General features: G+C 44.6%; 1 protein-coding gene across 2 annotated transcripts in view; it reads left to right on the top strand.

Annotated features, from left to right (window-relative positions):
- Enpp6 (ectonucleotide pyrophosphatase/phosphodiesterase 6) overlaps window positions 1-24,898 on the top strand; it is a 102,868-nt gene that overhangs the window by 63,426 nt on the left and 14,544 nt on the right. For both annotated transcript variants that reach the window (XM_048455808.3, XM_048455807.3), the window contains exons 3-6: window positions 4,725-4,836; window positions 15,741-15,882; window positions 16,473-16,652; window positions 19,582-19,719. In XM_048455808.3, coding sequence (XP_048311765.2) covers window positions 4,725-4,836; window positions 15,741-15,882; window positions 16,473-16,652; window positions 19,582-19,719 — 572 coding nt within the window. The remainder of the gene's footprint in view (window positions 1-4,724; window positions 4,837-15,740; window positions 15,883-16,472; window positions 16,653-19,581; window positions 19,720-24,898) is intronic.

Here is a 24,898-nt window from a genome sequence, read left to right as displayed (position 1 = left end):
GGAGTCTGCATTTGCATGGCCAGCATTTTAATCTCTGATCCATCTCTCGGCCCTGCAGAAAGTTAGGAAAGACTCTTGGGCACATCTCCTGATTTCTAGATTTATTTACTTTTAGTTTTCATTTGATGAAAAGAGCAGTAAATTATAGCAATGAGGGAAACATTCCTGATTTTCTTCTGGCCTAAGTGAAAATGTGTCCCTTGGAGTTGTGCGGTATGGAATTTTCACTGTCGTTAATAACCAGCCTGTCAAAGAAGTCTTCATTTCCTCTGTACATCCATTTACATAACAGTTTTCTTTCAAATTTGTAAGTGGTTAGGTTTATTTTTAGTTAACTATTATGATTAAATTCGTAATGCTGTTACCTGTGGTCAGATTGTATGCATTGTGCTTGGAACATTTCTGCTTTGGGGAAACTATTGAGATTTTATTTATGGATCAGAATATTCCAAGTTTGCCTTAACGTTGTCTTTAAAAAATTCACATCCTATGTGCATAGGATAAAAACATTCAAATATATTTAGTTCATCCCATTGATATCAACACCCAAATTCTCCATATATCTCTATTTATTCATTATATCTGTATGTTTGCTTTTTAAGTATTTGAAACAGGGCCTCTTGTAACTCAGTCTAGCTACAAACATTGTATAGCCAATCACCAAGGCTGAATTTAACCCCTGACCCTCCTGCTTCAGTCTTCCAAGTATAGGCTTGCAGATATGAGTCATCATGGCAGATTATTCATTGTGTCTCTCAAAGCCTTATACTTACATTACCAAGATTCCTTTGTGTGTGCATGTCCATGACACATAAGCAATAATCTAAACACATGTCTGTGTGGAGTCGTGGCTCCTTCCAGCTTTTCATACCTTTCATGTTTGCCTGAAAACTTGTCCTTATTTGTCATTATGACTTCTAAAATCCTCACTCTTTTCTTCTTTCTTCTTTTTTTTTTTACTTTTATGAACTTTGATATTTGGTTAAAATTTGACGCTTTATTTTCTTTTTTTTAGTGATTTATTAGTTATTCATGCAACACTTTTTTGCATGTCCATATATTTTAAAGGAATGTCTACATGAGATGTATCTTAATTAACCTTTCCCTTCCTCTATAAGCAAAACACTTTCCTTCCTTCCCTGGCAGGCACCCCAGTTTTTGTTGAAATTTAGAGCTTTAGATTTAGATTGTCCTATTTAAAAATTTTAAATATGCAACTCATTTTAAATAAAATACTTTCACATATGTAATTTTTCTTGGACTTAATTATACTTTACTATTTCATGGCTTAGTGCTATTTATCAGCTTATGGCTCTGAAACCATGGCTCATGGTTTCTGAGGGTTCAGTCCATGGCCTCTTGGTCCCACGCTCTTGGGAACTGTATGGTGATGGTGGGAAGATGTGGCAGGAAAGCATCGCAAACTCCTGGCAACTGAAAGAGAAGGGATAGGAAGGGGCAAGGACAAGAGACCCCTCAGAACCTGTTCTCAGTGATCCACTTCCTTCTTCTAGACCTCACCGTCTAGAAGTTCTAGGACCTCCTCAAACCTTAGTAACTCCCCAAATAATTCATAAGCCTTCATGGAGATACCTCACATCGAACCCATATCACCAAGGAACAATTTTACAGACTGTCTCTATCACTGTCCTCCCACTTAGTTGTAAGAATTGCCCATCCCTCTAAAGAATCTTTCTCTGTCTTTCAGCCAGCTCCCAAATAATAACATGGAGATTTACTCTTAACTATGAACGCTTGGCCTTAGCTTAGGCTTGTTTTTAACTAGCTCTTATAACTTCAAATAACATATTTATATTAATCTATGTTCTGTTGTGTACGGCCCACGCTTCTTCATGTCTCCTGGTGTCTCTTGTGCTCCTTGATTCATCTCTCACTTCCTCTCTCTCTGTTTGGAAGTCCCGCCTACACCTCCTGTCTAGCTATTGGCCATTCAGCTCTTTATTAAACCAGTCACAGCAATATCTCTTCACACAATGTACAAACATCCCACAACATATCCCTTTATCATTTGTTGTTCCATAGTATTCTGTTTTATTTGATATACATCACATGACACTCAGTGTAGAGTCTGTGCTCTTGGGTAGAATTTATCTGTATTCTCCTATCATTCCCAAAGACTTTTGTAAGATACTACTATGGTCCTACTATTTGTGTGTGTGTGTGTGCGCGTGCGCGCGCACGTGTGTGCACACACTTCATCATATTCTGGTTCACAACTACTTCATTTTTGTGGTATTTAACCCATTGCACCATTTTCTAAAACTTCATGTGATTGTGATCATTTTCAGAAACATAGTTTTAAGCTGAAAGTCCTGCTTTTATAAGCAATGCTACACTGCATTTAACTATAGTATGATGCAATGCAACTTTTATAGGCAAATAAGATCCAAAAATGCATGTGTTTTGCCTTATTGTGATATTTTACTTACTATGATGTACTGGAACTAAACCTACACATAAGTATCTCTGAGATAATATTTGCATACTTTTTAATATAAAATTTCTGTAACAGTGTAATAATATCTCTACTTTCCTACATATTGCCTGTACTTATTACAGAAGACTAGATATAATTAACCAGGAAAAAACCAACAACCCAGCTTGTATCATATTTTAACCTAGACTAACAGTTAATTTCTCAGGTGAAGGATATCAGTGTTAAGCTCAGTTTAATTTTTTAAAAAAGATTTTATTTATTATGTATAGTTATCTGCCTGCATGTATGTCTACAGGCCAGAAGTGGGCACCAGATTTCCTTGTAGATGGTTGTGAGTCACCATGTGGTTGGTGGGAACTGAACTTAGAACCCCTGTAAGAGCAGTCAGTGCTCTTAACCACTGAGCTACCTCTCCAGTCCAGGCCCAGCTTAATTTTAATGAAATGAAAGTGTCAAGAGAACACATGCTTGATAATTTTAGCAAATATACCCATTGTTGATTATACGGCAACAACAAAACCAAACTGTGGTTTGCACTAACCTGACAAGAACAAAAACCAGGCCATTCGTTCATTCGTAAGAGAATGCTCAGGATCTCCTTACTTCAAAATCCCCATTCCCACATACTGGAAATATGACAAGAGACATCTGACCACACTGCAGATAGTGGCTGACCACTGAAAGGGTGCATGATGTCGGCTGCGTTTCTAGCCCTAAGAAAAGGCTGCATCCAAGACAAATGGCTTTGAGACTACAGTCAAAATTTACAAATAACTGTTGACAGACAAAACACAGGTATCCAAGGCAATCGGCGGTCAACATTCCCCTTGCATTTCCTATTATTCTGGAAACCATGAGCAGATTCATTCCTGGGCCTCACCACTTGTTTATCTTCTTAGTACGCATGTCCAGGGAAGGAGTACTGCCTACTTCTTAGTCCTCTCTCTTTTGTCTCAGGTAAGCCTTGCCCTCCAGGATCCCAAGATCTCAGGCAGACATAGACAGGGTCTCCCGCAGACTATTCCAATCAAATGCCGATATGCTAATGAGGGAGTCTTCCCAGCAGTGGATCTGCTATCTTTTGCATCACTTGACAGATGTGCTCCAAAGTGCTTGCCAACCAGTTTCCTGGCCGACATCTTCCTCCCCCACACTTTCCACCTCCCACTTTTACTCACTTTCCCTTGGAAGTCATGTTCCTCGGGCTGTAATCAAGAGCCACATCTGTGGTCCTGGTTTACCTGGTCCAGCATTTCATGGTTCTTAACTGTTTAGAAGTTCCCTGAACTCTGGTTCACACTACTTTCTTTGCCTTGGTACCCAATCTCCTCCCGTCTCCGACTCCTTCCTCGATCCCCCATAGCCTTGGTTGTGTCTCTGACACCAAGTCAGGGGTAGGGAGGCAAGCAAGGAAAATGCAGTTCCTTGCTGTGTTCCGACACCACCCGGGAAGTGGGCACCTCACTTCAGATCTCACACAGCGCAGATTTTCCCTCTCCCGGGAGACTAGACTCTGGACTGCTTTGAGAAGGAAACCCTGGCTGATTCATGTTTGTTTCCTCTGCCTGAACAGAGCCACTCGTTCATAGTTAGTGCCAATAAATATTTGCTCAACCAATGTAAACTGAGATTGACTCAGCCCTCTGCCTCTGTGCTCTGATATCCTGATTAAGTGTTCCCCTCCTGAGGACAGCTATGTCTCCGTGTCTAAGAGTCTGGGGTAGAAAACTTGAACAGATTCACACTCTGCTTCTGACTTTTGTTGCCGTTTGGAAGAAGCCAGCTCAAAACCGTTGCTTTAGCTCGGTGAAACTGGCTTGTTGTTGCAACTCTATCGTCCAGTTAGTCTTTATATCAGGCCAGTGAAGTATTATTTTTTAATTCCCTGGCTACAAGATGCTATCCTTCACATGTCTCTTGAGTAGGGAAGGGTACATTAGACTAGAAGATGTTAGTTATGGAAAAATCTAGAGAAGAAAATTAATTGAGACACTGCAGTACACTAATTAATTTATATTTTGTTTCTGTGGTCCAATTTGTGGCAGTTTCTGTCACGGCAGTTTCTATATTACATTGGAATGGCTTTTAAGAAACTACTCCAGGAAAGCAAAAATACAATTAACTATGTGACCTATCAGGAATCAATTGTTTGAGTTTATGAAAAGGTACAAAAATATTTTGACTGATATTTGTTTTATGGAATAGGCTCATAGCCCTACTTTAAATATTCGAGACAATAACTGTTTTTCCTCTTTTTTCTTGATAGGCTGTGAAGTTGAGATTCTTGGTGTCAGACCAACTTACTGCCTAGAATATAAAAATGTCCCGACGGATATTAATTTTGCCAATGCAGTCAGTGACGCGCTTGATTCATTAAAGTAAGTGTCCCAAATTTTTTAGCCTTAACATTGTTCTTTGTTTTTAAGAAGAGATGTGTGTGTGTGTGTATGTATGTGTGTGTGTGTGTGTGTGTATACACATGTGCACGCACATGCTCATGCAAAGATAGGATGGATGTAGGTGTTTGCAGAGAGGTCCCATGTAACTAAAGTTGTAGGCAGTTGTGAGTCACCTGACATAGGTGCCAAGCACCAAACTCTGGTGCTCTGAAAAGGCAGCGAGCACTCTTGACCACTGGGCCATCTCTCCATTCCCTCTTCCTTGTTTCTTGGATGAATAGTAAGTCTTAAAGTGGTTTAAGAGAGCTGGACCTAGGTGGCATAATGTCTCAGAGAGTTTTATGTAGTGAATTGCTCTGCAGTGTACTAACGGATTGTAGCTCTGAATAGTTGTACTGTTTGCACATGGCTAATGAAATATTAGAGAATCCCAGGGCATGAGGACCTTTTTTTTTATGTTATTGGACTATAGAAAAACCATACAGTTATCAAAATTGTCATAATGATGATTTTCTGAGCAGGTACATTTCAAAGGCATCAATGTGTATTTGCATAAAGGAAGGCTCTGTGAGCAGATGTGTTTGGGGGAAATCACCGTTCCCATAGTCTTGTTTGAAATGCACAAAGCACATTAGCGTATTAGAACAAAGTAAGGTTTTTGATTTTGTTTAGTTTTGTTTCTCTCTTGCTCCTGGAACAGTGACATAGCGTGTGAAACAAGCAATGCTGAGTTCCTCGCCCCTGAAAAACACTTAGCTCTGTCAGGGAACTGATTACCAAGTCAAAAATAAAGCCTCAAATCAACTGGAAGCAGTCAGGTCACCAAGACGGAGGTCCAGCTGGGAGAGTGCTCCAGAAATCAGCAAGAAGGAGCCTGAGGGTGTTGGGATCGCCTATTTCTGGAGCTGGACTTGAGGTCCTTTGAGGTCGTCTTGTTGGCTGAATGGGTTTCCTGAGTAGAGCCAAAAGAGAAGACATCGAGAGAATCACAGTATATAGACTGGGGCAGGAGCTTGATCATTTTGAAAGAGCACGGTTTCCAGAGAGACACTGAGTGATCACCCTTACTAAACCCAGGGCACGAATCGCTGGCACCAAACAGCGACGGCCGGCTATGGTGAAGTTTATCTTTCACCCAGGAGACCAACTATGTATTGAATTCTAAGTTGCCTCAGGTACAGAGGCGAGCAGCTGGGTGAGATTACCTCCAAGTAATCCAAGAATCTGCTTGGCAGCGGGGTCTTCCTCATGGTTTACGATAGCCCCCTGGTACAGAAGTGACAGGCAACGGATGCCAAGCTTTCACTTCTTTCCCTGCCCCAACCTTCAGAGTGAGTGGTCGCCACTCCCACAGGGTTATCAGAGGAGAAGACAGGCCCCCTCCCGTGCTGATTTTCAGATCAATCTACCTGTGTGAAACCTATAAAGGGGGGGTCTTTAGGTCACAAAATGGTTTAGCATGACTGACATGCCAAAGAGAAAATGGTTTCAAAATTTTAAACATCAAGAAGAAACAAACTTGTTCATGTCATTTGATTCTGGTTGTATTCAAAGGGGGCAGAATTAACGTAACCAGATGGTCTTCATACAGTTTATATATTATGTGTGTTGTGTGTGTTATATGATGCTGCCTCCTGCTACCTCATCTGCCTTTCTTTTTCTTGTCCATGAGGGCTGGAAAGCCATGTGCAGGCAGAGCTGTTATACTGGGCTGCTGTCTGGCTAATGCAAAGAAGCCTGCCATAGTGTGTATGGCGGATGATCAGCGCTGGAACCTCAGAACCCTCCATGTCTACTCAGGGCTGCTTCCCGTGTATCCCAGACCCAAACACAGTCCGTCCCTATACCCCACTGCTATGAGAGATAAGAGAGTTTGGGTTGTAATTGTCACGGAAAAACCTCCAAGTAGTCCGCTAGTCTGCTTATGAGTATGTTTGTGTATCTCCCAGGTTTATCTTGTGTTTGGAACTGAATGGACTCTCTCGGGACCCAATCTAGTGGTCACAGCAAAATAGCAAGGAGCACCACGAGACCTCCAGGCTAGCTGTCGTCAATTTGGGCAGACATTCTTATCATCATAGGACCAGAGTGCTAGAGGAATAAAGACTGGGCTCTATTTCCTTTGGAGAAGTATTGTCTTCGTGGGTTTTTTCCCCTTTACTTTTATTTTTCAAGCCTGACAAGGTAACAGAATTCTTGGAGCTGCATCTCTTCTTGGAAACAGGGAAGATTTTCTAATTGTTACTCCAGTTCTTGGTGGTAGTGGTGGGGTGCATGTTTATATTTGGTAAAGGAGTTGGGCTTCTCTAGAGAGAAGGTCACAAAGAAGGGCAAGCCCATAGCGTTGGCCTCAGGTTAGGCTTCCAGACGGTATCTGGGGCTGTGCATTGCCCAACTCAATGCCATTCGTGTGCAGGTAGTCTGGGTGCATGACCTTGAACTCATAGACAAGTGTTTCTCAACCTTCCTAATGCTGCAACCCTTTAATATAGCATATTATATTTAATATAGCATAATATAGCATAAAATTATTTCATTGCTACTTCATAACTGTAGTTTTGCCACTGTTATGAATCATAATGTAAGTATCTGATATGCAGGATATCTGATATGCAGGATATCTGATATGCAGGATATCTGATATGCACCCCAGAGGGTTATGACGAAAGGCCGAGAACAGCTGCCATGGACTGTCATTCACAAATCTGCAACCTAGATGACACGTCTGGCTTTTGACAGCATAGACCTGGAGCAAGACTAATGCAATTGTCTTGGGGTGGAGGTGGAGGGTCTTCATAGTGCCAAAGTTAACGGGGCAGCTAGAAGTAGCTTCTTTACATAGCAGGTAGAAAGATCATTTCTAACGTGATCCTGGTCCGTTCTGCTTATGGGCTGACAAAGAAGGGGGGAAATAGAGCCCCCTGCTCATCATCTCTAAGCTAAGTAGCATTAGGAATGAGAGAGAAAGGAAAGACCAGGGGTTACTGCCTGGGGAAGGTAGTGGGGGTGACCTTGGTCCTCCCTCCCTCAGGAGAAACAAGGAAGGACTTCCTTCACCTCTCACTTCCCTTCTTACAAAGCAAACTAAAAACTGATGCTTGTAAGTCAATACTTTTCCTCAAGCAAAAGTTGAACTGTCCTCTTCAGGAATGAAGTAGTCCACAGTCTTACCCAGACTGAAACACTCTAGAATGCTCGGGATTGCTTTGCACGTAAGAACTTGCCCATGAACTTGTGCATATGGCAGAAGGGATCTGATTCTTGGGGTAGGTGTGTTTAGGCAGAGCTGTGGAGTGATTTAGTTCCCCATCGGGTAGCCCTGCCTGACACCGCAAGTCCAGACACTCGGCTCTTTTGGTTTTCTCTATCTCAAGTTCCTAATTCTAATTTGAAGAGCATTTGGAAATTTCCACACACAAGTGTTCAAACACACTCACACATATTCCTCTGAATCTGTGCTGCTCAGAGGTGGACGACCTTTCAGAGAGAATGCACATGGGGCAGATATGACAGAACTTAGAGCCATCATTAGGACCGTGACCAAGCATTCTTCCCCAGGAACATTTCAGCAGGAGTCCAGGCAGACCAAGAGGCTTTATGTGTCTAGACAGGATGGGATAAGCCAGCACCTGTATTTATCTGGGCATTGCCTTCCGCTGCCATAGCCTTGTACGATATTACCTTTGAATTGAGATGACTTTTTTTGCATAGAAAAAGAAGGAGCTAAAAGGAAAGGTGTCATTTTTAATATCAATAGCACTGGGACAAAGGACTTTATTTACACAAACCGATTTTGCTCTTTAATCTCCATAGGTTTTCTCCCCATCTGTCCTTGTTTGATTTTTCTGTTGCTGTAATAAACCCTATAACCTAAAGCAACTCGAGGAAGAAAGGGTTTATTTTAGTCTACAGTTATAGTCCACCATCATGAGAAGTCTAGGCAGGAACTCAAATAACATCCTGGATGTAGGAGCTGAAGCAGAGACCGTAGAGGATCGTCGCTTACTGGCTTGTTTTCTGGCTTGCTCAGCTACCTTTCCTGTATAGCCTGGGTCCACATGCCAGGGATGGTACCACCCATAGTGAGCTGGGCTTTCCTACATCCATCAGCAACGAAGAAAAAGGCCCACAGACATGTCCATAGGCCAATCTGATCTCTTCCACTCAGGTTCCTTTCTTACAGACAAGCCTAGGTCTGTGTCAATTTAGTGAATTTTAATTATGACACCATCACACAAAATCATCACTGACCCTCAAAGGTCAGTGCCTCTCTTGACCTTACAAACTCTTAGGATCGAGAGTCAGCACCTACCGCTTTCGGTAGCGGCTTAGGTAGACTAGGCTTCCAGGACCTCCCCCATGTGTGGAGTCACTGATAAATGGCTCCTTAATCCGATAACCTGGTCCATACTCACAACTCTAATGTGGCTTGCCAGAAGAACCAGAGAGACAGAAGGGATTGAAAAGCATCATCTGAGGCCATTCTGGGGCTGGGCTCTTGCAGGTTGGAGGAGTTTGGTACTTTGAATGAGAACATCCCCATAGGCTCATATATTTTAATGGCTGGTCCCCAGTTGGCTGAACTGTTTGGGGGAGGGATTAGGAGGTGTGGTGTGCTAAGTAGAGGTGTGTCACTGGGGGTGGGCGTTGAGGTTTCAAAAGTCTGAGACCCCTGCCCCCTCCTCTCTCTCTCTTTCCCTCCCTTTCCTCCTTTCCCCTTCTCCCTCTCTCCAGCCCACTCCCTGTTGCTTGCGGATAAGACATAAGCGCTCAGCTATTGCTCAAGTGACAGTCTACCTGACTGTTGCCGTGTTTCCTGCCATGATGGTCATAGCCTCACCCTCTGAAACTGTAAGCAAGACCCCAGAGTAAATACTCTGTTATGCTGCCTTGGCCACGGTGTCTCTTCATAGCAACACAGCAGTAACTAAGACAAAGAGGAATGCAGCTTTGTGTCTTCAGCAGCATCCAGCCCCACACACTGATGCTTTCTGAGCCCTGTTATCACACACAAAGACTGTTATCTGCTGGCCTGGCCTGTCACCTGGGTACCCTGTCCCTTTAAGAGACAAGCCCCCCCCACCCCGCCTTCTGCCAAGGCCAGCAGATCTCACACCTCCTCCAGCCTGCACACTCACTCTGTTGGTCGCTCTTCTCTCTTCCCCCACCTCTCGTTGCCTCTCTTCCTCCTTCTTCTCCTCTTTTGCCTTCCCTTTCCCCTCCATAACCCACTAAATAAACTCTGTACCCAAACTCTCTCTGAATGGCATATCTGTCTGACTCTTATCCATTGTATCCTGCCTACCAAGGGGACCCACCGATGCCTCAGGTGACCCACTGCTGCTCTATGAGGCCTTGGGTGACCTGCCGTGACCACTCGTGGGACCACTGCCCCTCGTGGGACCGGCCTTCCCACCCACTGTATCTTTGTAAAAGAATAACAGACTCATCAGGCAGTGCCCCTGCACACAATGCCACCCGCCACTTTCAAAACATAAGCAATTCATGTCCCGTATCACTTGATTTGTCTTTTGGGAAATTCTGTTTGCAGGAGGTTCATGGTTCAGTGAGAAAAAAAAATGTATCTGGTGCTAAAGACTTGATAGACTTAAAGAATAGTGGGGGGGGGGTAAGAGAAGAAAGATCCGGAGGTAGTCAGTATGCCCCAGCTGCAAGGAAGGGGCAGTAACTGCTTTCAACATGGTGCCAAGCAGATTGTCCAAGCAACCTGTTCAAGGAGGCTCTAGAATCCAGGTCTGATAGTACAAGCCCATAATCCAAGCTGAGACAGAAGGTTCACAGGTTCAAGTCCTGTCTGGGCCACAAAGTGATCCCAAGGCCACTCTGGAAAACCTAGTGAGACTCTGTCCCGAAATGAAAATATCTGGGAGGTAGCTTGGTGATAAAGTACCTGCCAGTCATTCCAAATGGAGTCCAAGGTTAATGCTGAGAGCTGAAAAGAATAACTGATGGAGGAGGGTTATCTGTCTATTGTGTTATTTTCATTGGTCAATAAAGAGACTGTCTTGGCCCCTTGATAGGACAGAAAATTAGGTAGGTGGAGTAAACAGAACAGAATGCTGGGAAGAGGGCTATGAGGCAGACGCCATGGAGCCAGCCACCAGGTCAGACATGCTAAATCTTTCCCAGTAAGCCACACCTCGTGGTGCTATACAGATTATTAGAAATGGGTTAATATCAAGATATGAGAGTTAGTCAGTAACTAACTCTCTAGAGATAATGGGCCAGGCAGTGCTTAAATGAATACAATTTGTGTGTTGTTATTTCCGGGGCTAAGCTAGCTATGTGGGAGCCGGGCAGGATGAAAAGCAGGTCTGCCTGCAGCCCCTCACTACAGATGGCGCCCACGTGGAGTGGAGAAGCTTGCTGCAGCTCAGTGGGGCATAAATGTTCCTCCCTGCTAAAACCTGCACACTCAGGCAAAGTGATGAAAGCACAACCAGAAGGAGGCATTTCTTTTCCCTCCCTCCCTCCCTCCTTCCCTCCCTCCCTCCCTCCCTCCCTCTCTTCCTCTTTGCTATGTATCCATTACTATACCAGAAGCTCATTCAGCGTTTGAATGGCGGTGTTTTAGTTACTTTTCTGTTGTGTAATAAAACACCATGACCAAGGCAACTTTCAGAAAAAAAAAAAAAAGAGTTTATTTGGGCTTATGGTTCTATACAATTAGAGTCCATGATGGCAGATCCAGCAGGCGGCGGGAATGGTGGCTAGGGTAGAGAGCTGAGCATGCGTATTTCAGTCACTGCCATGAAGGGGGGGAGGGGAGAGGGAGGGGAAAGGGGAGAGGGGGAGGGAGGGAGAAAGAGAGAGGGGGGGAGGGAGGAAGAGAGAGAGGGGGGGAGGGAGGAAGGGAGGGGAGAGAGAGAGAGAGAGAGAGTGTCACCTGAAAACAGGTGACATGCTTCCTCCACACACCACCTAAATCTCCCTGAACAGCACCATCAGCTGGGGGCCATGGGTTCAAATTCGTGAGACTATAGGGGACATTTCCCATTCAAATCACTGCAGGTAGGTTTCCCAGACAGGGAAACTGCGGTGTAGAGATATTTTGCCATTCATCTGAGACATGTTATTTATTGAGAAGAGACATCAGGATCTGAAACTGTATTTGCGCTCCTGTCCAAAGGTGATTCTCACAATTAAATCTGCGCTGTCCATACCCCATCATTGGGGGAATTCTGCCAAGATTCAGATCAGTTTAGTAGTGAAGGAGTGGGGATAGCAAGATGGTTAGAAGGGGAAGATGAGAAACACAAAATAAAAACAGAGGGAGCTGGGGAATGCTGAGTGTGGGTATTGATGCATGTAAAAATATCAATAATATTGAGAATAATCAAAGTGTAATTTCAGGGTTTTCTCCAAATTCAAATTTTATATTATCATTTTCCTGCTCACTAGCTGCTAAGTTTAAAGAATCTATATGATAACCATGAATGAAATCTGGTGACCTTGAAGCAAGGGTATTGGACAGTGCTCCAAGATGATACTGACCCTTTGGGTATTCTGACCCTTTCAGTCCTTTTCCTAAATATTAAGTTATCTTTCTTAACAGTCAATAACTAGCTACGCCTTTAAATTGTTTCCCTTCCCCCTGCCCAATTCTCCTCTCTTCCCAACCTACTTCAGTCAGAAAAATGCACGCGACATTATGAACTCTTTATACTGCATAGCAATCTAGACAGAATTATAAGGTGATAGGAGACTTGGGTGTCCCTGAAACCCTAGGGTTGAAGGCCCCCTGCAGCTTTCGGGGAACTGGGTTTGATGGCCACATGTCCTTCTGGCAAGGTTCCTCCAAGCTATAAACGGCCAATAGCAGATATGCGGCATTTCCCTCCAACTTGCCTTACCCAACCTCATAACAAATGAGCTGACCTGTGATAGAGACCAGACCCACATCGGAAACAGCTGGCTACCAAGAATTTATTTGCTAAACTCCAAGCAGGCCAGAACTGTCAGCCCTGGGAGACTTGGGTCCCTAATGAATCAATGAAGTCTTAACACAGCAACCTCTCACATGTGTACTCCCTGTAACACAAGCATCCCAAATCAAGTGTTCCTGGCATCGGAGGTTGACAGCTTTGTGAAACAATGCCATCGGGTAAATTGTGACACACTCCAGCTTTCTGACCGCATGGAGATTTTCAGATGTGATAAACAGCCTTGGAGAAATCAACCGACACTAGAGTGCACTACGGATACATTGCCATGCAGTGGGTATTAAAATGAGGAGGCCTGGGTGGATTTCATTAAACTCCAATGCCGCAGTAAGCCTCACTTTATTAAGTCACCAATGCATTAAGTGGGATTTCCCACCGTATCTAGGGCCTGCGCTGGAAATGTGGACACCTAAACAGTTGATATAGTGCATGAACCAGCACATCTGGAATGCTGAAGAGGCCGGTCCATGAAGCAGATAAATGTGGAGGCTTATCTCCAGGACAGGTTTTATGGAAGCGTCTGTTCTGTTCAGATGTAGAGACAGAGCGAGAGCCCAGAGCTCTCCCAGTCATGGACCAGGAACGAGTTTCAGCATATGGATAGAAATCATATTGCCTAGTACGGACTTCTCCCCACCACCCACACACTCGGGGGACCCTAGAGGGATCTTTTGTACCTGACCATGTATAGGTACACAGGAGGCTTGAGTTAGTCATTCTCACACCAGGGAGAGTGAATAATAATCACCCTATTTGTGAGAAAAAAATCTAAATACTAACACAGCCCCCAATCCACACTGTGGAGGAGGCTGGTGATGGAGTTTTTAAACGAAGAGTCCATTTGTTTTGTTCTAAAAGCACAAACGATGCCACTTCACCTGAAACCAATGTTTCCTCAGAGCTGTTGATGATGTGTACCCCGGGGTGCTCAGGAGACCCTAATGACGTCACTAAAGGGTATGCGACCGTAAAAGGGGGTGCTAGGCAGAGAACACTCTGGAATCTCTTCCCTGGTTTAGAAGATGGAGTAGATGTGGATGGACTTTCAAAGGCCCTGTTTACATTTCCACGTTCCAGTGGTGTCTCCGAGACCTGCCAGGGAGCGGGAAACTTCTAGAACCCTCTGAAGCCTGCATTTCCATGTGCACATCTGTAAATGCCCTTTTGTGAGAACTCTTGTCCCTATAGCTCCAGGCCTGCAAACAAAGTCAACCCATAGACACAGCGCACCTAGGTGACAAGGATGGATCTCCTAGTGTTACCTTTGACCTTTCTCAAGCCAGCTTCTAGGAGTTGATAGTTGTCACACAACAGGGCAAGGATTTCCAAAGTCCCCCCCCTCCCCCGCTGGGAGGAATGGTTCCCCTTCATCACGGGCTCTTCGCAAACTCTGCAGCAAAGAATCTGGCCACAGGCAAAAACCCATTTTGTGGGCACTTGCTATTATACACTTAGTTGATAGCTGTAGCATGTTTACTGTGTGCCAAATTCTAGGCTTGAGTTGAGATACTGTGGAGAATGAATTACCATTTCCGAGGTGAAAGAATCTCATAGTTTCGAGAAAGAAAAGTACAGATAAAAGTGCCCGGAAGTGAGCGTAGTCGTGGGAGCACACTGCCATGTCCCAAGGCCACCTGATCTAGCCTCAGAAGCTTCCCAGAAGAGGCAACGATTGCCACAAATCTTAAGGAAGAATGGCTACTGTGTGACTCTGACCAGGCAAATCAAGCTCTCCAAGCCTTATGAGGATCTCTCTGCTGGAGGGGAGCAAGACCCAAGGCCCTGGCAGCCCTGAAATCACATTCTTCCATTGCTCATGCTGGGAAGATTGGATTGAAGAAAAAAATGAGGTTTGAATATGGGTGCCTATGGGTCTGTGTCTATGTGCTTTATACAGATGTGCCTAAAGTAGAGAGTTTTTTTTTCTTAAAAAAAAAAAGAGAAATAAGGAAATATGACAGGGATATTAATACTATCTCTTGTACAGATCCAAGTCGAAAGAAATACCTTCCATTTCTTTTCCATTGGCCCATCTGTCAGTTCTCGATGCCGGCATACCATCTTTACTGCTATTAACATCACTCCCATCTGTGTTGGGTGCTTGATGGGAAGAAAGGCAAAGCCATGGCTTGGGGAGGGGAAGTCACAGTGGAAAGTGTTATGTGGAGGAAGGAGAGAACATTTCCTGGACTCCCTTCTTCCCATAAGCTGGCCACTTCTATAGATATTGCTAGCTTCTTAGACCAGCACTGGGGGCGAAATGGTTTGGATTTTCACCATCAGTGCTGACCCTGGGGGAGTTTGGAAGTTTCTAAAAGTACAGTTAGGATTTACTCTGTGTCTATCCAAGAGCTAGCCTGTCACAGGTCCCCATAGAGCACATGGCTGGGGTGGGTGTGTCTGCGATGACAGATCCTAAGGATTACTTTATCCACAGCTACAGAAGTGGCTGTGGCTACACTGTTTATATTCTTGTCGGACAGATCCACAATCTAACATATTATTGGGACTCTCTTAAAGTCTGCTGATAATTTTACTGTTATTATTGAAAGCAATGCCTCCAATTTCTTGACTTTCCAGTTCCAACAGGTTATGAGAAGGGAGTTATACAGACCATGGTCCCCCTCACACTACATCTTCCAATTTTCAATTTGTGGACAGGAAAAGCAAGACAATATGGCCAGAAGAAGAGGTGACCAATAGACACACTCTTCAAATCTTGTCAACAAGCAACTCAGGACTGGAAACCTTGAGTTCAATATCAACTCACCTTGTTTATGTGGATATGTGGGTTTTGACTGGCCTACTGGACAGGTCCACTTGGGAACTCTCACACCTTCACAGGGGGTCAGTAGGTCCCAAGGGAGCAGCCCCCAGAGGTCTCCTTCAACTATGGTTATCTCACTCTGTTCCCTCCAGGAGTGGCCGGGCTGATCTGGCGGCCATATACCATGAGCGCATTGATGTGGAAGGCCACCACTATGGACCCTCATCGCCTCAGCGAAAAGATGCCCTCAAAGCCGTGGACACGGTACTGAAGTATATGATCCAGTGGATCCAGGTGACCCAAAGCAAGGGCAACTAATCTGGCATGTTTCCCTGTCATGTCTTGTCATCTCCGTGACTGCCACCCCTGCATACGTCCTTCAACAATTTCTTTACTAGGCCAGTGTGAGGCTCTCTTTTCTCCACATCGTACTTTTTTGGGTACCAAGAGACTCTTTATGGCATGGATGGCCAATGGGGTTTAACTCATCTAATGTGTGTTTTTGCCAGGCTTGCCTAGAGCGTTGGCCAGGTTCTTAGTACTATATTGACTATTAGTAAGTCTATTGGCTATTAGTAAGTCTATTGACTATTAGTAAGACTATTGACTATTAGTAAGTCTATTGACTATTAGTAAGTCTGTTGACTATTAGTAAGTCTATTGACTATTAGTCTATTGACTGTTAGTAAGTCTATTGACTATTAGTAAGTCTACTGACTATTAGTAAGTCTATTAACCTGTACGTAGGGGTTAAATGTGGGTTCCGACTTTAACAACCTCCATTCTCCTTTAACCGATAGCTTAAAAATGACTCTTTACAAGGATTTTTGCATGAAAGGACCTTTCTTCAGTCACTGTGATGACATCTTGTGTCCACCCCACAGGAACGAGGCCTGCAGAATGACCTAAATGTCATCATTTTCTCAGACCATGGGATGACAGACATCTTCTGGATGGATAAAGTGATTGAGCTGAGCAAGTACGTCAGCCTCAGTGACTTGCAGCAAGTGAAGGACCGAGGGCCCGTTGTGAGCCTGTGGCCAGCCCCTGGGAAACACTCTGAGGCAAGACACACCGTGGTGGAGGGGAGGTGACGTGGACCCATCGGCCCCTCGTTTGCGCTTTGTCCTTCCTCCTAGAGTTTTCTTAACGAACTGTTTAGCAGGGGTAGGAGCACAGACTTTTGAATCAGGTGGCTGAGACTGTCATTCACTTACCAAGTGACCTTTCTAAAGGTCATTCATTCTCTGTGTTTGTTTTACTCTACAGTAGCATCTCCCTCTACTGAATTTCATAAAAATTTAGTAAAACAGATGATGCTCCATATATTGCAAACACCTGGCAAGTGTCAGCACGCCCTTATGAGGGCTATTTTACTATCAGACAGACTCTTCAGACTGAAGCTGCCACTCTGGTCTGCAACCGTCTCCCTTTCACCAGGGGGCTGGAGATAAAAAGCTGACCAAAGAAGACAGCATAGACCCCGTATGTGCAGTGGGTCAGCCCCTGACTTCACAGCCCCACCCCTTAGGTTCCGATCCCAACTCTGTTATTGACTGCGTACTAGGCATGGACAAGTCTGGCCCCTCTGCCTTCCGCATGTAAACATGACAGTGAGTGCCATCCTGGAGTCCGTGGGCCTAGGACAGAAGCGGGCTGAGATCACAGCGAAGACAACGTGTGAGCCACTCACACTCTTGAAGCTCACCATCAAATGAGAAGATTCCTCATTGGATGAGGGTGTGGTCAAGTTCCCACAGTGTGCAGATGAGGACCCAAACTCCCTTTTAGGAACTCTGTACCCCATGCTCACCCTTACAACAGAAAAAAAAAACAGTAGTTAGGGATGGCGGTGGGTGGTAAGAATAAGGAGGAATGGGTGACACTCTTGGCTGACAACTTTGTGTTCGTTTTGGTTCGTCACCTCCTGGTGACGGGATGGACAGATACGGTGTCTGTCCATCCCCAGGGAGCAGACATGGGCCAGGAAGTATCTTATCTTTCTGAGGGGGTGGGCAGTGCCAGCAACAGGGGAGTCAGGAGGAGTCTGGGAGCTGCTGCCTTCCTTCATCCTGACGGCGACAGAACAGTTGTCTGTGAACAGTTGTCATTAGTCAAAGGGTCCTGAGGGGAGCCAGACTCTGGTCCTTTGGCTCCTAGGCAAACCCACCACTGCCTGGCTGCCCTCATTTGAGGTATCCCATCAACAGTACCACACTGATCTCAGCCTTTCCCCATTCATGAGGGAAATGCCTCCCCCTTTCAGTTTTCTTAAGCTCCATAGCCAGGAAACAAAGTTGACACAGCGTCCCAGCAAACCCCTAAATATGAAAACAGAAAGAAGATGTCGCATGTTGGCAGGTTCCTGGGAAGCAACTCTGTCTTCCTGGCAGGGAAGATCATCTTTGTCTCCATTTGGCACGTAGGCATGAGACTCCTCCAGAAGGCTTGGGCATTAAGGCTCACGAGCTGGGAAGAGCATCCTCCAGCAGGATGTGCATCCCAAGCCCTGCCAGCAGCCAATAGCAGTTGGTAGGGGTTCCAAAGTGGGGGCTGTGTTTGGTGACAGTTGTGTCATGTGATGGACACAGCAATCTGCAAGACCTGTTGTATGTCAGCAGATTTTCCGCTTATTCAAAATAATTCCGCATTCTGCATACGTTGTTTTTAGTCAAATAGAGGAGATTAATTCACGGAACTATGAACAAGCTTCCACTCAGCAGCCCAAAGACTATTTTTAAGTCATGAGTGAATAAACACAATTTTATTATTAAGGAATGCATATCTGATTTGGCTAGTGGCCAGCAAGCCGGCACCAGCAGGTTGCTTTCAATTTTAGTCACAAATATTTGAACTTCTGCTAAATATTGAGAGTGTGTATAGACTTTACGTCTTCATTATGGGATTGGCAATGTGATTAATAAATAATTCCTGGTGATTTTAAAATTCTTATGTGGGTAGGACGTAATCTCGACATCAAGCTAAAGAACACATATCTTTTCGCCATTTTGGGGGGTATTTAACATCAGCCAGGCCACTTTCACAGTCGCCCCTTTTTAGCACATAGACTTTTGATAAGTCAGTTTTGTAATGTGTTCACAAGTCAATGATTATTTACAAAAGAATATATCTAGTGTGTGTACATGTCTACACACACACACACACACACACACACACTGAAATACATTATCCTTCTAAGCAGTATAAGATAACATTGCAGTAGTCACCTCATATCTGATAGAAGTAGAATGTTGGCATGACCTATGACACTTTCTGAAAGTCTTTCCCAGATCCCATGAGCTTTCTACTCTCTCAGGAAAACCGCTAAGAAGAAACCATTGCTTACCGTATGGTTGTGAGGTTACTTGAGTTTTATATGATAAGAATCTCTGCGGTGTTTTCTAAAGTGCACATTGTTTTTGCTCCGGCTGAGGTCCCTGAGTCTTCCAAGCATCTTTGCGGATTGATGTCTGTCTTTGCTATACTTTGTAGTGTCTTGTCCCAGAACTGCACCAGGATGTCTTTATCTCTCCCCATTCTCTTCGCTCTTCTGCTTCTGCTGTGCGCCTGGGCTATTCTGTGCATACGTCTACAGGTGCACACACGTGAGAGCTATTCATTACAGTCCCTAGGGGGTCCATCTCTTATGCCAGAGAGCATATGGATCTTTAGACTTCTTGGATAAAGCCAGCTTGGTTTGCAAGCTATACAAAAGTCTCTCATAGCACACACCTTTAATCTCAGCACTGGGGTGGCAGAGACACACTGAGTTCTGTGAGTTCAAGGCCAGCCTGGTCTATATAGTGAGTTCCAGACCAGCTAAGGCTACATAGAAATCCTATCACAAGAAAAAAAAGGTATTTATTTTATGTAGCTGAACTCTGTGTGTGTGTGTGTGTGTGTGTGCGTGCGTGCACATGCGTGTGTGTTTATAATCTATCTCACAGATCTAGCATGAGTGTTCAGACAGCTCATTTTTGGTTTTCTTTGCAGATATACCACAAACTCAGCACAGTGGAACACATGACTGTGTATGAGAAAGAAGCGATACCCAGCAGGTTCTATTACAAGAAAGGGAAATTCGTCTCACCTTTGACTTTGGTGGCTGATGAAGGGTGGTTCATAACAGAGGTAATTATAAAATCTATGGCATTCCTCTCACTGTTCAAACTCTATCCACAACCCATGGGTAAGTAGCAATTGTTGAGATCCGTTCTCTCGGAGTCCTTTGCTGCCCCGCTTCCTTGTTTAGAAAATCAAAAGGCTGGACTGGCCATCTAGGTGAACACAAGCTTCAGGCACAAACTGACAGTCGAGATGGAGACTTCATGGCTCCAGAGCCTCTGTATTGTAATAAATTGGCCTTCACTAAATTACTCAAGCTTCCATACAACCTGTGTTGCTTAAAACAGAACAATTACTGTGATCCGAAGCCATTGCTCCAGGGCAGCGGAAAGCTAGGACAGCCCTCTGTTGCTTCCACCAGGAGAGAAAGGTCTAGAGAACAGAGCTGCGTGGACCCAGGCCCCCAAATTACCAGCTGGTTTTTACAGCGGATTTTGTCTTTCACTTTCGCCCCTGGGCCCGAATTTGCCTCAGGCCGGCCAGACTTCCTCCTCCTTGTCCTCCTGGGCTCTAGGCTGAGGAGAATTCATGATCTTTGTGAATACCCTACCTTCCAGAGGAACCTGTGATCATACTGAGAGTATAGTCCTGTCTAGAAGAGACGTGAGTTTGAAGGTGGGCTGTGCTTAGAACAGGCTGCAGGGTAAAAGGAGTAGAAAGCTGAAGCCAGTGTTGATTAGGACTCAAGAACAGAAAATAATTCACTAGAGGCCACAGGTTCCTCACCCGTGGAAACAGGCATTGGGCCAAGAGGGTGGATGACCAGCCAGCAGGGCAAGGAATCACAGGACTCTGTGACATGAACGTCAGTTATTGAGCAAGACTGGGTCATCCCTGTGCGTTCACAGACAGAATTGTTTGGTCACCAGGAACTGAAAGCCAAGCAGATCCGGTTGAAAGCACTGGCAACAGAAGGCAGAGGCCAGTCAGGCTCCTCTGAGACTGAATCTGGCTTCTGGTGTCATGCTGTTTACGGGGTCTCTAGGATGGAAGCAGAGAGAGGAGGATTGTAACTTCCAGGCCAACCTGAGCTCCAACCTTTAAAAGATATCTAGAGACAAAAATGGTTCAAGAGACTCCTTCTAACACTGCCACTTCCAGGAACGGAAATGTGACTTTTTAGGTCACCATCCTGTCCGGGGGTTCACATGTGCTGAGAGAGAATATTTTAAGCTGGGCGTGTGTCATTATCATTTTCTCCTCTCTCTCCCACCCCCTCTCTGTCACACATGAAAGCAACATGAAATGATAATAATAACGCAATCAGCTAGATTCATGCCACATGTGGGGTCTGTAATATACCAACACAGTTGTTTCTCAGGCTATTAGGGGAGCGCACGGGTCACCAGGTTAGAGGCCCACGGACATCAAGACAGACCTCCCAAGTCACAGCAAAGAACCTATTTTTTAGTTTGTTTACTCTTGTTTCAAAACATCTTCATTTTATAAGATTCTGGTGAAGTCGTTCTGAAGTTCTGGAGGTCAGCCCATTGTGAGGATTAATCTGTAGTGGGCCACCATCAGTGTGTGAGCATGACCGTGTACACCTGTGACCTGCTTTCTGTGTTTAATTCACATGCTGACGGGCTGAGAGGTTACAGCAAGGAAGGTGGGGAGACCCGTGGGCTATGGGGTGTTTTAGCGATTCGGTAGAAACAAGTAGGGGAATGGCAGAGCCAGAGATTACCAAGGAGGAGGTGGACACCTAGTGAGAGGCCATCACAATTCCAGCGGGGAAATGACTTGAGTCCCCACAGGGGTGGATGGGCTCTATGGAGTCATTCCAGCTAGGAATGGAAATCCTCTGATGGGGGGCGGATTTCTTCCATTTTGGCAGAGGGTTCGTCCCATAAAGGAAATATGGTATCCGGTTGTTGTACATTCAGGAAAAGGATGTCTATCTTCTTGAGGAATGAAAACAATACCGGGAGACCTGAGGGTGCTGGTTAAAAAGTGTTGGATTATAAGCCATGAGCTATTTGCCTTTCTATTTTTATTTTTGGCTTCTTGAAATAGAGTGTTGCTATGTTCCCCATATAGTTTTACTATGGGAGTTTACTATATAGCTAAGACTGGACTCAAACTCACTATCCTCTTGCCTCAGCCTCCTGAGTGCATAGATTAAAGCATGTGCCACCAAGTCTGGATCACAGACCCCTTGAGCAATGGCTTCGATAATGATTGGCCATCTCATTTAAGTGAACATCTGGAGACAATGGGCTCCATGGCTGCTTAATCCAGAAACTTGGTGAAATCAAGTTCCTGATTTAGCTCTACAGAGCTCTGCTTTTCTTCTCAAGATCCCAAAAAAGTTGCTGCAGCTCCAAGCTGGGTATCCACTCGAAACGCCCCGAAGCAGGAAAGAAATGGTGTGAGTTTTCATTACACATCACCTACTGTTATGGGATAGGTGTCTATATTTCACAACCACTGGTAGAAGCAGATATGGACCCTGAAGATTGTGGAATGCAGGTGGGGAGATCTCTGTAAGGAAAGGTGTGTAACTACGAAGACAAGGTCTTGAAAGAAACCCATATACCCAAGAAGTTCTTGTAGTGAAGTTTCTGCCCCTGTCTAGAAACCATTAGCTACTTCCTCTTAGATCCCATCAACCAGCTAACTGGTTGGTGTGACTAGAAAAATCCCTGTCTGGGGTGAGATTTGCCACTGAGATGTACTGCGCTGTAGGGTAAAGAACCACAGTCACAGGGCTGAAGAGATGCAGAAACTGGGGTTAAGAGACAGGGGCCTCAAGACAAAACAGCATGGCAGACCATTTCCCAGGAGACAAGCAATCCACCCTAGGAAGCCTAGGACTACCTGCAAAAGCTTCCTCCTGTCCCTGGCTTTGGGCCCACCCGTCTCCACCACACCCTAAGGGTACCTGAGTCATGCTTCCCTGAATGAAACTGAAAATTAGTACCTTCTGTTATATGGTTATATAGGTTATCTTGTGTATCACTTTTGTGTGTATCGCACACATTAATTTAAGTTATTAAAAACTAAGAGTCACCAGTTAGCAAAGATGCCCAAGTATTTCAGGACGCGGGCTTAAGAACAAAGAAAACCCCATAAAAAAGAAACCACACCATGGACAACTACACGAACAGTTTACAAAAGATATAATTAGGGGCGGGGATGTAGCTCAGCTTGTAGGCTGCTTGCTCTATCATGTAAGCCCTGGGTTCCATCCCAGGGACCACATAAACTGGCTGTTTTGGCACACACTAGTAATCCTAGCACACAGAGGTGGAAGCAAGGGAGATCAGAAGTTTAAGGTCATCTTTGGCCATAGAGGAAGCTCCAGGTCTGCCTCAGATGCATGAGACCCTGTCTGGAAAAAAAGAAAGGCAGGGGAGGAAGAAAGGAAAGGAGGAAGGGAGGGAAGATGGGAAAAAGAAAGAACTACTTCAAGAGGGAGACTTGAGGTATTACAGATATGTAAAACAAGAGCCGAGAGTGGTGGTACATGCCTTTAATTTCAGGACTTGGGAGGCAGCGGCAGGCAGATCTCTATGAGTTCGAGGCCAGCCTGGTTTACAGAGTAATTTCCAGGATAGCCAGAGCTGTTACCCAGAGAAACCATGTCTTGCATAGCCAAAAGTAAATAAATAAGTAAAAGAAAAAGTTATTTTAGAAAAGAAGAAGAAAGAGATGAAAAGAAATCAGGATGAGTAGGAGATAAGAGATGGTGGGGGCAAGAGTAACCAGAATGCATGGTGTACATAACACAATTGTCAAAGAAGAAAATAAATAAAGCCTCTAGAATAAGAAAAGACAGAAATAAGAGTAAGATAAATCGGACATGAAAATATAAGATTAGCATCTGAAAGATGTGTGTTGATCTGCCATGTTGACTTAATTAACTATTATGGAATGTACACCAGTCCTCTCTCTCTCTCCATTGTTTCTGACAACATTTATATAAGTCTGTAATGACAAAAGGCAAAGGGCAGAAAGAAATACAAAATGTGCAGTTTGGAGGAAAAGGAGACCACTGGGAAGTTTCGTGCTACAACCAAGAGAGGCTGTAATTGTTAAGGAGATCCATGGCATTAGAGAGAGGCCACTTCGCACGGAACAGGGTAATGAGTGCACCAGTTTTTGTGGGTCATGCCTGCACCATGCATTTTGAACGACTCCTTTCCCGATGTTTGTATGTTGTGTATTTAAAACTATTTAAGAATCTTTTTTATCAAATAATAAATATATCCGGGGGAAAATGAGCATTGGTCAGTAATAACAACTAAAAAAAGTCTTGAAGTAATAGCTATCCTCAGTTTGTATCGTGGGTACTGTTGGTACTGAAGTGACACATGGAGACAGACAGTAGAACATGGGTTTATCTCAGGGCTGCTCAACACAATCCATTTTACTCAGATTGCTTACGGTGTCTGTCATACATGAGCGCGGGTTTCTCTAGGAAGTCGTCACTGTCTATCCTGAGAGGAACAGGGGTATCTCTGTCACTCACATCTGAACCTCAGGTTCCAGCATGAGCACTGTGATCACTTTACTCCTATTCTGGAGTGTACACCTTTTTATTTTCTGGATGTCATATGGCAAAAATCTCAAGTGTGGTGTGGGAGAATTGTCTGTATTCTGTCAATCATATTCTAATAAAACGCTGATTGGCCAGGCAGGCAGTATAGGTGGGAAAGCCAGACAGGAAATAGAGGTAGAGCAAAGAGACTGGGAGTATTCTGGGAAGCAGGAAGCTCCCTCCACCAGTCCAGCCCAGATCACCGAAGAAGCAACATGTGAGCTGCCCAGCTAGAAAAGGTACTGAGCCGTGTGGCTAACGTAGATAAGGATAATGGGGTAATATATGTTATAAGAGCTAATAAGTAGCCAGAGCTAAGGGCCAATCAGTGTGAATTTCTTTGGGGCTTGCCGGCTGTGGGGTACCAGGTGGGACAGAAACCCCAACAAGCCGGCCTTCATGTTACACAAGTGCAGATTCTACTCTAACACCAAGGAGTTGTTCTCTGCAAAGTCCTGAAAACAGGCGTCTTTTGTGCCTCTGCTGCCTTTCCTCTGCTGCCCCGGTAATAGGGTACTGCCTATTACCCTCTCCTGCCTACAGTCCCCTGAAAACTGCATCCTAAATCCTCATTTCCCCTCAGGACCAGAACTACTCATGGCTCACATTTCCCTTCGCAAATTTCTCTCCAAGTCAGAAGAA

The sequence above is a fragment of the Myodes glareolus genome, chromosome 23, assembly GCF_982192425.1.
Source record: "Myodes glareolus chromosome 23, mMyoGla1.1, whole genome shotgun sequence".
NCBI lineage: Eukaryota > Metazoa > Chordata > Mammalia > Rodentia > Cricetidae > Myodes > Myodes glareolus.
Note: the sequence above shows the minus strand (reverse complement) of the source record. Positions and strands in the feature narration are given on the sequence as shown.